This window comes from Pipistrellus hanaki, assembly GCF_964339955.1.
Source record: "Pipistrellus hanaki genome assembly, chromosome: 3".
NCBI classification, from domain to species: domain Eukaryota; kingdom Metazoa; phylum Chordata; class Mammalia; order Chiroptera; family Vespertilionidae; genus Pipistrellus; species Pipistrellus hanaki.
The window spans coordinates 172,439,035-172,453,447 of NC_140505.1; the positions used below are offsets into that span (position 1 = coordinate 172,439,035).

At 42.5% G+C, this 14,413-nt stretch overlaps 1 protein-coding gene across 2 annotated transcripts in view; it reads right to left on the reverse strand.

The window, feature by feature from the left end:
* The window catches only part of NTN4 (netrin 4), a 104,999-nt gene extending 93,899 nt beyond the window's left edge, over positions 1 to 11,100 (reverse strand). Inside the window, exons 1-2 of one of the 2 annotated variants that reach the window (XM_084878481.1) lie at positions 10,537 to 11,100; positions 6,954 to 7,483 (exon numbers count right to left, since the gene is read on the reverse strand). In XM_084878481.1, coding sequence (XP_084734607.1) covers positions 6,954 to 7,483; positions 10,537 to 10,591 — 585 coding nt within the window. In that variant the 5' untranslated portion in view covers positions 10,592 to 11,100. The remainder of the gene's footprint in view (positions 1 to 6,953; positions 7,484 to 10,536) is intronic. The other variant, XM_084878480.1, reaches the window with a different exon arrangement.
* Between the last annotated feature and the right edge of the window lie 3,313 nt (positions 11,101 to 14,413).

Below are 14,413 nucleotides of genomic sequence, written 5' to 3' on the forward strand. Positions count from 1 at the left end.
AGTGCTTTTTTTACATTTGGGATTTATAATAAAGCTTAATCATATAAATAATTTCAAGGCAAGCTAATAATCCCAGCTCTAGCTCAGGCTAGCTATTATTTATTTAATTCCTGAGCATTGATGCTGCAGAAATAGACATGGGCAGATTTCAGTGACCGAAGAAACTGAAATTAGGTGACAAATTAGAGAAGAGTTCTACTCATGTACTACTTTGCTTTATCTTTTAAGTTTAAAAATCCAAAACAGTGCTTAGCACATTATAAATGTAAATATCTGTAAAAACCTGAATAAGTCATTTATCATTTTCTGCACACTTGTGCCATACAGACTTTATAATGAGGTATTGAAATATAATCCTTCCAGTGGCCTAAAGCAGGAATGGGGAACCTTTTTTCTGCCAACAGCCATTTGGATATTTATAACATCATTCTCAGGCCATACAAAATTATCAGCTTTAAAAAATTAGCCTGCTATATTTGGTCAAACACTTAATTAACTCACCCCTAATGCTTTGGTAGCGCCAGAACAATGATTTCACGGGCCTTATATGTTCCCCACCCGTGGCCTAAAGAGACAAATACTTGAATCTTGAAAGGCATATTAACTGTACAACATATTGGGGAAATTAAGCATGTACTATATCATGTTATTTAATAAACCAGTCTATAAATTGCTACATCTACTCTCTTCCTCAGTAGATTACAAGCACTGTGAAGGAAAGGAATGCATATAGTTTTTGTATCTTTCACATTACCTGGCATGGCACAAAGGAAGTTTAACCTAGTGCAGATAGCACTGGGCTTGACATCAGGAAATACATTTTTCAGCTGACTAATTGTACACAAATCAGTCACTTAACTTTCTTTAGGCTTCAGATTACTCATCAGTCATATGCTTTTCCATCCAAGACATTTAGCTTCCTTTCCGCATTCCAAGAAATACTCATCAGAGGGATTTTTACCAATGTTTGTCATTTTAACACACAACTTCATTTTCCCATATCTATGGATGGGAAGAAATGAAACCCCTTAATTACAGATTTTGTTGGCTCCTAAAAACTTGCCAGGAACTCAAAGTTCTTATCATGGTTTATTCTATCAAATCTTTTAATCACTTTCAGAGCAGTAAGCCCTTCCCTGCCATTCCTTGCCCTGTTTTATTTTCTCCTTAGTTCTGATTTACTATCACACTCTGACATACTGTACATTTTACTTAATTATTTGTTCTCTATCTTCCCCTTCCCTCCACTGAAACCTAAACTTCATGGGGACAGGAATTTTTATCTCTTTGGTTCACTGCTATATCCCCAGCATCTGGAATGGGATCAGACACAGAAACTCAAAGGTTACATGATGAATAAATGCATGAATAAATATTATTTAAGATCTTTCATTAATGGCCTTTCCTCAACCACAACTTATCCCCTATTATTACCAACTCAATTTCTCCATGTATATCAGGGTTTCTGAATCATATCCCCTACCCAAGCACTTCATTCTTCCATCTGTGTCATTTAAAGATATTCTCCTACTCAGCCCCTGCTTTTATGTCATTCCTGTGTTCATTCATTCAGTTACAGATTTACTAATTGCCTACTGTGGCCCAAGCAAATGCTGGGAATACAGGGGAAAATAGGACTGATGCAATCCTTACCCTCTTTAACAATCCTTGCCTAGTACTTCATATGAGACCCAAACCCCCTCTGTTCTTGGCTTCTCTGCGCTGCTGCCTCCCATCAAATACTCCATATTCATAATGCCCTGGAAAAAAATAACCATGCTGTTTGTTTGGTTGCTATCTAATTCTGAATAGAGTTCTAAAAATAATTTAATGGAACAGGGAGTAAATGATGCTAACCTCTAAGGAGATGACAACTACATCCCTTTAGAGTTGATTTGGAGTAACTGGAATGATGCTGTTTCCTAAATAGTGATCATTGAAATTTCAGTTCCATGAGGCCTGACTGTGTGGGCCCAAAAAAGCTTGCTACATCTCCCCACTTACTTGTTTTTGTACCCAGAGCTGATCTGAGGTGCTTCTTTTCATCCTGAAAAAGCCTAATTAACCTATCATCTTTAGCTTCAAGGTGATTATTATTTATTGTTCCAACTAAATAGGAGACTACCATGTTTTCCAGCGTATAAGACGACCCCCTAATTTTACAGTTAAAACATAGGTTTAGGCCTATATTCACTGTATAAGACTACCCCCCACTTCCGAGGCAACACCAGTTCTTTTTTTAATAGACCGCATCTCTGACTCTGGCCAATCTGAGCAGGCTTTTTATGCATGCAAATTATACATGTTCTGTACCCGAAGCTACACTGTGTTCTGATAAAAAGCCTAATCAGATTGGCCAGAGTCAGAGAGATGGTCTATTAAAAAAAAGAACTGGTGTTGCCTCTGAAGAGGGGGGTAGTCTTATACAGCGAATATAGGCCTAAACCTATGTTTTAACTGTAAAATTAGGGGGTCGTCTTATATGCCGGAAAATACGGTAAGTCCTCAACTGACAGAGGGCCTTGATGTCTAACCATGCCAAACACCAAGCCTGTCTGGGCTTTTAAAAAAAATTATTGAGGTATATTTTAAAATTAAGAATTATATTTATTTACAGTGTACAAATTGATCATTGGATATACATATGCTAGTACATTGCAAAATAATCACCATTTTCAAGCTAATTAACATATTCTCACCTATGTTTTTGCATGTATTTAGTGAGAACACTAAGATCTATCCTCTTAGTAAATTTCAAATCTATACATACAAAAGCTTAAGCAACCATAACAACCAGTAGCTATGACATACACTGACCACCAGGGGGCAGACGCATAATGCAGGAGCTGCTCCCTGATGGTTAGTGTGCTCCCACAGCCAACCTCCTGTGGCCAGCCAACCTCCTGTGTCCCTCCCCCTGGCCAGCACCCTGAAGGGCCCCAATGGGGGCTGGCCAGCCAACCTTCTGGCCCCAATAGGCCCCATTGAGAATGGGCAAGACAGTCCCGATTGGCCTGATCTCTGGCCAGGCCGAGAGACCCCACTAGTATACAATAAAGTCTTGTTAACAATAGTCATGTTTACTGTTTATTAGATCTCCAGAAATGATTCATCTTGCATAACTGAAATGTTGTACCCCTTGAACAACGTCTCCTCTGGCTGTGTATTTTGCCAGGATTTTGGCGAACACTTTATACCTTCACCCCAGCAATTCCCAAGTTGGGCTCTGGGGATCTCTGGAGTTCTGAGAGATAGCAACTGCAGTTCTAAAAAAAGAGGGTCCCAGGGACAAATGAGTTTGGAAGTATTTCAACTTATATTTCCCACTTGGAGATATAAGATAAATAATGTGAATATGTATGTATTTATAAATGTTTAATTTTGTTAAACTCAGTGTTTCCAAACCTGGTTTGGCATGGAACCTCTATTCCTAGACCACCACTCACATCTCAGAGGACATTCCTGTTCTGAAAAATGTTGTTAGGCAAATTCTTTCTTACCTTCCTGTCATATACAATTAATAACAAATAGTTATAAGAGTGAGCAAGGAGAGAGATATGCATATAATCTCTCTATGACCAGTTCTTGGGGGTCAATAGTGGAAAAGAAAATATTTTTTATGGAGCAATAGTAGATTTAAAGCCAGAAGACTTATGATTTAGTCCTAGCTCTATGGCATAACTACCTTTTACCTCTGAATCTCAATCTGCCCTCCTATAAAGGAAACACATTTTAGGATAGCCCTACCCCATTCATTGAAACAGCTGGTCAGTTTAGGAAATTTTATTTTTAATGTATTTTTTTAATTGATTTTAGAGAGGAAGATAGAAATATCAATGATGATAAATGCTCATTGGTCTGCTGCTTTCTGCACACCCTACTGGGGATCTGGCCCATAACTCAGGCATATGACCTGAACAGAAATCGAACCATGACCTCCTGGTTCATAAGTCGACACTCAACCACTGAGCCACACAAGGCAGCCAGGCGGTTTAGGAAATTTCTTTATAGCAGACTTAACTTTTATTTTAAAAGTATTCTTCTGGCCCAGCTGGCATGGCTCAGTGGTTGAGCATTGACCTATGAACCAGAAAATCATGGTTCAATTCCTGGTCAGGGCACATGCCCAGGTTGTGGGTTCAAATCCCCAGTGGGGGACATGAAGGAGGCAGCTGATCAATGATTCTCTCTCATCATTGATGTTTCTATCTCTCTCTCTCCCTCTCCTTCCTCTCTGAAATCAATAAAGATACATTTTTTTTAAATTAAAAGTATTCTTCTGGGTGGATTTTTAGGCCTACTATTTGAAAGTCCTCTTTCGGGTGACTGGTGCCTTCAGTTCTGTAAATGTAGGTATCTGGTGTGTTAGACATGAAACTACAGGCTCTCTAAGGCCTGAAAAGCCCAAAGAAGTATTTTGGAATAAACAATGGAAATAAATTAAGTCTGAGATATATTTATCTTAGCCTAAGTAGTAGGATAATATCTTTAGAAGTTTTATACAAAATGGAGGAAGTTATAGGTCTGTAAAATTATAAATAAGCAATAAATGAAATTTGAGACTACTATTTGATACTAGATTCATTGGCTTCTTATCACTCCATTTCCAAAGATAGAAATTGATGATACAGAGGTGTACTGTGAAATTAATTCATAGCTTAAAACTAATTTACTCCCCAGAACAACATAGGAGAGGTAGGTAATAATCACTTCTGGGAAGGCTTGCCCTGGTCCTTCCTTTGAGGAAGACTTTCTTCTACTCTCTAACTAAGAAGGGAAAGATTCATTCCCAAACCTGCCCTCTAAAGGGAAGATATTCCATTATGGTTTAATGTACACTTACAAATCTTGATTTTATCATTAAGATATGTCTGTTGAAATAACTACAATAAAAAATGTAAAAACTGGATTAAAAATTCCACTGTACATTGAAATAACTAACAGATGTTAGCCTTTATCTGCTTTCAATTTTGATGTAAGCATTGATGACAATAAGTAGTTTGGGTTTAAAAAAGATAAGATCTTTGTTTTTACTCTAGGTTAACCAAATGTTACCTTAGTCATCTCTAAGTGATTGCTGGGCCATTGTAATACATTCAATGTAATGTTTGCTAAGCAAGCATGCCTGCCATCTGGTTACTGAAACTGTATTTTTGCTACTTCGTAGATACACATGGCCCAGTAGCACTGAGATGTAGGGAGCTGATATCAGCCTGTGGATCATTTCCAAAGCAATTTGAGAGTTCAAGTCATTCATTTGGTAACACCAAGTGTTCTCCACATAAGAAAACAATGAGTCTAACTTATCTGTCTCTTTCCTTTCCTGATATCTTTAAAAATGCCTATCATGACAGGGTGCTCATGGATTTACAATATTAAGCCAACTTTAGGGACCATGAAGAAAAATGAAAAACAGTCTGTGTGCTGTTGGTGCCACATTCTTTGGTTCTGGTGCCAGTGGCACTATTCCTGGTCTGCAAAGTGCACACAGAAGAAATAGCTGGATCATATGGCAAAGTCTATATGTGCCTGTGGTAGTGGGGGGAAGTTGTTTTCCAAACCAACCTTTTCACCAGGCCCCAGGCAAGCACCCCCCCTTCCCCGCTACTCCCCTCCTGCCCCCTTAAACCCCCCCCCCCCCCCAGCCAAACCAAAGGCACAATTACTAGCACTGAGTACAGTCCCTGGGATAGTAAGGGTTCAATAAACGTTTACTAAATACTATCACCAGGGAAATATGCAAATACAAATACAGATGACTGCTAAAAGAGTGCTTCTCTTAGTCTATACTAGCCTTTGTACTATATGCATTAGATGTATGCCTGACAACTTGTCTGGGCTTTCTTAACCTTAATGCTATTGGCATTAGGGCTAATAGTTCTTTGTTAGGAATGGGAGAGGTGCTATCATGTGCTCTATTTAGCAGCATCCCTGGCTACCGCCCACCAGATGCCAGCAGTGTCCCTCCCCCCAGCAAAAATGTCTCCAGATACTGCGAAATGTCCCGAGAAGGGAGATGGTGGCAAAATCAACCCTAAGTTAACAACCACTTATTTAATCTGTGTATTTATGACATGTACCAAAATTAGAAATTTCATACTCTTTCTCTGCTCTTTTTATAAATCAAAATTTCTGAAGGTATTTTATTCTTTTAATCTGCTTTCACCCAATTTTCTCTGAAATTTTTCATGTATCTGGAGGTACATTAGGTATATCCGTATAAGTTTAAAAGACCTGTTTCCCCTTTAGGAGAACAGAAATATGAAACAAAGAGAAATCACCCTATACAGAAAAGGGACTAATAGTTAAGGAGAGTGTTTCTGCAGCATGAAATTGAGATGATATTGGGCCCAGGATAGACCCAAGACCCTGAACTGGTGGAGGTATCTATGAGTACAAAAATAACTTTTGTATCTTAAAAAAAACAAAACTACCTTCATTTGTTTGCTGTGCACTCTTATAATCTTAACAACAAAACTCCACTGTTATACAAAGTATCCTTCTGACAAACAGATTTTTTTTTTCCTCCCTTGGCTTTATTTTTATTTACTTCCTATTTATGTTAACAGTTTCAGGAAGATACCAGCATGGGCTCCAGGAACAGGCTGTCTCAGTAACTCCTGCCCCCTCAGAGGCACAGTAAGTAGTCCTACTGACTGATTAAATTATTAGCCTTTCAAACCTCTTAGGTAAAATGATGATTTGGGGGGAGGGAGGGAAAGAAAAATTAAAGCCTTAGAATTCTGACTTAAACCCAGTCAGTGGGCAACCTGCTTGAAAATGACTACATATCCACGTCTAAGGGTGAGAAATAATTTATGACAAATAAAGCTCATGAAAAATTCTAATTTCATTCATGTTGCTACAAGTATACCTTCATACTTTTAAAAAAATGTGGGCTGGTAACATTTTTGTACCTTATGTACAGTGTAGACTTAAACGTGGGCCCTTACCTCTCCTCCAGTGCACGGGAAGGGACTGGAGTATCTAGAAGTGCAAATAGCTCCCTTCTTGACAACATCATCTTCCAGGCCAAAAGTAGCCGAGCAGTTAGCTGCAAAGTACTTGTAAGGCTTCCATGTCTTCCCAAAGTCCTGGGACCGGTCCAGCACCATGGCTGCCGGCCTGGGGGACTTGAACACCATAATTAGATGAGTGAAGTAGAATTCAGCTTCCAGGTCTAACTGGATCTTTTCTCTGTGCACATCCTCAGCAGACTGCCACCACGTGCGAGGAAACCTGAAGGACGAGTCTGCCATGGCAGCTGGCAGGTGAGCCAGGTGAGGCTGAGCAGCATTGCATTTGTCACATTTGGGCTGCCGACAAGTCAGATCAGTGTTCTCGCTGTAGAAGCAGTACAGCTCAGTGGCGTTCTGACCACAGGTGGTGTCTGCCCAGAGTTTTCTCCCTAAAGCCAAATTTCCCATCTGAGGGTTACAGGCTTTCTCACAGCGGGAACTCATTCCAGCTACTCCACTCAGCCCTGGGGAAGGGAAAGCATATGTTATTCAAGACAAACCCATCTGGAAAGCTCTGCTGTCCACCTAGTCCATCTCCAACCGTCAAGTTATCTCTAAAGAGCTTGAGACTTTCAGTAAAGAGGAAATCCTACCAAATTTGAGCAGGAATACTATTCTGTACTTATACCTCATTTGTGTATGCAAGTGTGTGTGTGTGTGTTCCCATTTCATGCTCAGATGCAAAATTCATATGAAAGAAAAAAATCACTCTAGGGAAAGGGCAAAAGGAAGGAAAATGGGAACATCCGAGTAAAGATAACAGGCTTAATGCTTTTTAAGTACTTTGCTTTCTAAACATTTTCTATATTTGAAGTATACTTATTTGTTTTTGATGTCATGACTTAAATAATATCCCAAACAATAATGTGTTTAAGGTAATTCAACTTAGTCTTTTAAGTATAATTTGAGTCATTAGCATTATCTATCATATTTATGAGAATGCATTAAGGAGGAAATGTTGAATCTATTACATTTTAAACCAAAAATATGAAGGGATAGCCCTAACTAGTTTGGCTCAGTGGATAGAGCATCAGCTTGTGGACTAAAAGGTCCCAGGTTTGATTCCGGTCAAGGGCATGTACCTTGGTTGCGGACATATCCCCAGTAGGAGGTATGCAGGAGGTAGCTGATCAATGATTCTCTCTCATCAATGTTTCTAATTCTCTATCTCCCTTCCACTCTGTAAAAAATCAATTATATATATGACACCTCTTTTAAAAAATATGAAGGGACAAATTACCTCGGAAAAGCAATGTGAGACATTTAATCATTAGACAATGGGATCACATTTGGGAGGCAAAGCTAGAAACTTTGGGCACTCAGATGTGCAATAGCTATTTTTAATATTAAGTAAATATAACCAAGTAAAAAACCCGCTAAACTGCCAAATGGCAGAGAAACTTATTTGACATGCTCTCTGCCTCTTGAGTCCTAGGACAGGTTATATAGTAGTTACCTGTTTGCTTAACAAGAGAATGCTTACAGACTGGCTGCCACCAATAGCACCTTTAAACATTATCTGTGAACTAAAGCACCTTCTTAAAGAAACATGGGATTCCAGCCAAACAAAGCTCCAACAGGCTTTAATGTTTCAATATTACTTAAAATGATAAACATTATCCACTTATTAACATCCTGACTATGTATTATAATCCTTTAATTTGGGTTTCTTGTTTTAATTATGAATACCGTAAGTAAGATCATCTATTTTAAATATTAAGACAGACAGGGAAAGAAAGAAGAGGAAGTCAAACCCCAAATTCTGGCTAATTGAACATCTGTGCTTCTGAAGAGGGAGCACCTCTGAACGTTATCACAGTTCTGTTGAAATGACAGCTTAGATTAAAACAGAGATATTTCACACAGGGAGGAGCAATAGCCCCACATGGCCTTTGCAACCAAAAGAAAGGGATTCCTTAGGCATATTCTCTACATGTCACATCCAAGGGTGCCTCATGCCTGGACTCTGGTTAGCTGGGGCAACAGTTGCTTGTGGCCAGGATCACCCAAACACACAATGTGCTATGACTCACCTGCAAAGCATCTCAGGGAAAATCATATACTGCCTGTACAAGTATTTTTTACTTTAAACACTTGGCTTGTGATATTTATTTACAACCTCTCGATTGCTTGCATGTTTTTTTGCCGTAACATGGTTTGGAAAGGGAAAGGTTTATTAAAGTACACCTTGTGGTTAGGAGAGCATGGATGAGTCCACACAAGGATCCATAGATAGGAAGAATTCAAGTAAAATCTTGGCCCTTTAAGGCTCCTTGGGTAAAGTATTGGATAATTTTCAATGCACCTACACTAACAAGAAGTCCAGAAAACACAGAAGCCAGGTAAATAATGGGTGGACAAAACACTTGGATATCATCTCTAAGAAAGTGATCAGTCAAGTATATGGCAAGGATGCTCTCAATGAGTCTGGCTGGTTTGGGATGCAGATTCTAGAGCCTGGCTTTTACTGCGTGCCAGCATCTCTGGGGGCAGAGTGGAAGAAGCCAAAGGGAAAGGAAAAACGATGCTCACTAGCCACCAGTCTGTCCCTCCAGCCCACACTCTGTTCTGGAGCAAGCGAGATGTGTTTGAGAGTCCCTACAGCTGACGAGAGACCCTACAGCTGACGAGTCCCTCACCTTCTTTCCCCCTAACACGCGGAGCTACACCTATGCCTAATTGGAAACCCCGAGACCCTGAAGAGTGAGGGAGAGGAGCATAAGAAGCTCCCACATTCAGAAAGGGCGAGCTAGGAACGGGTGGCCAAGAGTAGCCCAAGAAAGCCGGGATGGAAGTGGGAGGAAGAGCGCATCTGAGAAGCCTCTGCCGGTCTTCCAGTTCCCCAGACCAGGAGCAGACCCGCCTCCGACCTCCCGCGGAGCCTCGGCCAGGGTACCAGTTCCCGAGGGGCGGCCAGCCCGCTCCTTGCAACCCAGAGCGATCACCACTCTCCGTCCCAACCCGGTCTCACTCCGTTCCAGACACTGCCCCGTGAGCAGGGCACTCACCTCGCCCCGGTGTCCCTACCTGGCTCCCGAGTACCCAGCAGGAGGTCGGGCAGGAAGGCATCTCTTTCCATGAGAAAGCAGCCCTGGCCCACGCGCGCCCAGGGTCGCTGGGCCACCCCTCCCCATCATTCCTCAGGCCATGAAGTGCCGGGGGATGGCGAGCTTGGTCCTTTGTTCCCTCACAAAGTGGAAAAGCAGTTTTTTGTTTTTTGTTTTTTTTACTAACCCAAACCCAGAAAGAAACCAAGGTCAAGTATCTCAGGCTGGGTGCACGTATGCTATCGGGTTATCCAAGGGCTTGGGATTCGCAGTTGAAAAAAAAAAAAAAAATCAATAGTATTTTAAACTGCGGAGACCGGGGGAAGGAGGCGGAACATGGCCACTCATTTCATCCCCGGGAGCGGAGCTCGGCGCTCCCGAACCGCACTCCCCCCTGCACCCCGAGACCTGAGCGGAGAACCTAAGGCGCCAGGGAAGAGGGGTGGGGGGCCGGCCGCGTCACCACCCACCTGCGGCCACCGCGGAGCAGCCCCAGAGCAGCAGCAGCTGCGCGCAGCTCCCCATGTCCGGGAGGAGCCGGCAGGACCGGGGCCGGGCGGGTGCGGGATGAAGCGCCAGCAGTCCTGCGGAGGAGCCCGGGCTGCCCTCTTATTTCTTCCTTCTCCCAGGGTGCCAGGCGTGATCAGCGGTCGCCGGCGACCGGGGACTGCGGGCCGGGGTCGCGCCGGGCGGCGGGGTGACCCTCGCACGCTGTCCTGGAGCGGCCCGCGCACCTCGGGAGCGGTGCGAGCCCGCGGACCATAGCCGGCCGGGCCGCGCTGCCCGGCTGAGCGGTCCCGCGGCTCCTCTGCCGGCTAGCCCGGGCTCGGCGCTCGCAGCAGCCGCCGCTGAACTTTGCGAGACCTTTCACTTCCCGGCCTCTGCCACCGCCGCCGCCTCCCGGGCGTCCTCCTCCGCCTCTCCCACCTCCTCCGGCTGCGGCGTCTCCGTCCCTTCCTTCTCCACGGGCAGTTCCATGGGATGCATTTTTATTGCACCGACACCGCGGCGCTCCGGTGCCAGCCCTCCTCCCCTCGCACCTCCACCCCTTCCTCCTCCCGCCCGCCCGCCCGCCCCCCCCCCCCCCCAGCTCCCGCGCGCGCTTGACAGCCGCCGGGGTGGTGCAGCCCGCGCGGCCCGGTCGCCACCGCCGTCTGTCTGCCCCGGGAGGGATCCCTTCTGGGTTCAGCCAGCCGCCCTCCTCGCCTCGCTGCCAGCTTGTCCCGCCCGCCTCAGCCCCCCACGCGCGCTCGGCATCTCGGCCCCCAGCTTCCTTCGCGCCCCTCCCGGCGCTTGCCCTTCACCTCCCTGCGTGACCCCCCTGATGCCCTGCAGCACCCACAGGCCTCCTCTGGGAAGCAGTCTCCCACCTTCTCCCGGAACATTCCAGAGAGCAGTTGACTCTCCGGATCAGGTCAGGGCATGCCAAGGGGCTTAAAAAACCGCGAAACAGGCTAGCGCCTACTTCCCACATCCCCGGGCAAAACAAGCCCTCCTCCCTCTCTCCCCCTGCATCCCCGTCGCTCCTTTTCTGGGAGTCTCGGGACCCCTGAAAGGACTTCCCTCCACCCCACCCCTCACCCCAGCCCAGCCAGGGTCACGGGCGTCAGAGAGCGCACGGACAGACGGCTAAGTGGCATTCCCTGCTTCTCTCCCGCCTTTGGGGGGCCGGGAGGACGTCTCGGCTGAACAATCAATACTTACTTTACGCTAGGTGTATCCATTTTGATGTAAAAGGTATCCCCTAATTCAAACTCAGGGGTCACCGGACTGCCCCTGGGCAGTTTAAGAACATCGTTGTCTAGCGACAGGGGCATGACAAAGAGCACGTCCTTGGTCCTCCCAAGCACTTTCACTCTATAGAGTGTGTTGTGCTGAGAAACAATAATGATGTGGAATGTTATGGGGAACATTTTAGTAGCAACCACAAGTAACGAATTGTGGAGAGAATCGCTCAAGGCTGCTGTTTATAAAGAGAATAAATAAAACTTGAGTCTACGACTTTTGCAAGTTCTATGAAAACATTGTTCGATGTACACTTCTAGGGAAATTGACAAAGTTAAGTAGAAAGCAATTTGATTGCACTGTTCATTTTGTGCCTTTGAATATTTTCCAGAAAATTAACTGCTTTACAGATACCATTCAGTTCTGTGTGTTACTGATGAGGACAATGCAGAGCTTTGGGGCACATGTAGATGTTATTGATGATTCAGCTGGGACTACATGAGAAAATATCTCCCAGGAGGATCTGGGGTGAGATCAGCATCACCTATTTGGGAGATTTTAATGTAATCTTATGGACAACACTGGAAAGTGGCAAATAATATGAGATGGCAATTCATATAACACTTTAGAAAATAAAACCTTTGAGTTTTCAAATATTGGCAATATTGGGACTTTCTTCATTTTTTAATAAATATGCTCCCAATGAAGCTACTAAAACACCTCTCCAAATTATTCTTTTTATCAAATAAATGATAGGAATTATAACAGTTGAAAGCTCTTAGCACCAATATTACCTAATACCCAAAGCAAATTTTTAAAAAAGAAAATGCACACTTATTAATTTGTGAGCTAATAACATATAGTAGTATATTAAAGCAAAACTCTACCTCTCACTGCAAGTTTCAAAACCATTTACTATCTGCATCAATCCTGCCTCACTAATACAAGGTTGGGCAAAAGTAGGTTTACAGTTATTCATATGGAAAAGGACATGCAGGTTATGATTAAGTGTATGAAATAATAAGAAGACAAATAATACAATAATAATACAAGAATAACCTGTTTCATGTAATCAGAACTGTAAACCTACTTTGCGCACCACTGTGTATGTCTCCTGATCACACTATTACTGGTTCTTGTATCCTTAAACAAGACAGTAAGCTCCTCAATGGTAAGCCAGTCTTCTATACTTAGTCTAAACAAAGCATTATTTTTCTTATATTCTTCATTGTTATTAATGGAGAACACCTGCTGGATATATAATAAGTTTTCATTAAATGTTTTTGACAGATTAAGAAAAAAACAACAGTGAAATCAGAATGATGCTCCATATTCTAAATTAATCTGTACCTTTACAACAATACTTTATATATAAAACAGCTCAGGAGAGAAAAGTGATTAGCATTCTAACCAATTTCTAATCAATTTTATTTGGTTAGGTATTCTAGTTTAGTTCTAAATTCAAATTTAATCTAATTCTAACTTAGATATATTTTCTTTTACTAGTAATTTTGAAGAAGCTATCTAGGAAAATTTTACCTACATAAGGAAAATCTTACTCAGTGACAAGTATATCAATGCCTATGATTGTGTTTTTGAAACAAACGTATGCAAGTTCAATATCAAGTTTCCAGAATGCTGTGTAATTATCAAATTAACCTAGAATACTCCTGAGAACTTGGAAGAAAGCTAAAAGGTCCTTTAAGAACTAAAATAAATGGTAAAATGTTGATGTAGCAAAAATCTTATTATGGGAGAGCTCTTTAGGACTTCACTTAAATTATTTTTACAATGTTAATAAGTTTGGTTATGCTGTTTTCCTAGGCCACAGCATATCTATCTATCTATCTATCTACCTACCTACCTATCAAAGCCTAAGTAACTGTTACGACCAAAACAACTGGCTGACCAGTCGCTATGACACACACTGACCCCTGGTGGTCAGGGCACTCCCACAGCCAACCTCCTACAGCTGGCCCCTGAGAGACCTCACCTGTGCATGAATTCGTGCACTGGGCCTCTAGTTAGAAATAGCAAATTAGAATGGAGCGGGATGTCATTAAAACAAGAAATGAGTTGAAATAACTTGGTAATATGGAGAATGGGAGAACTATAAAAAGTAGCCATAGGGACAAAAAAAATAAAAACAAAAACCCACAGCAGTCTGAGGCCTTGCAGTGCAGAGGCAAAGCACAAAAGGCTGTTAAGGTATCACTCTGTTATACAGTAACTTGGTGCACTGTGTGATGTTCCTAATGGACCATCGGGTAAGAAGTTGGGGATCCTTGAGTCCAACTTCTTACCCTATCAGGAACTCTCTGCACAAAATCTCTGTCCAGTGGTCATGCTGTTTCTGTTCTAGAAATTTCAGTAAATGAAAGCCTCAAAAAGCAGCCCTTTTCATTTTAGTACTGTTCTTATTTAACTGTGACATCTCTTTTCTTAAAATTCTACCTTTGTTTACAGTTTAGTTGTTTGCAACTATACAGAATAGGTACGATTTCTTAATAGGTATTCAAAGGTGGTTTTAAAAGTTAAATTTATTGGGGTGGCATTGGTTAATACATTATGTAAGTTTCATATGTACCGCTCTATAGTACATCATCTTTATATTGTATTGTG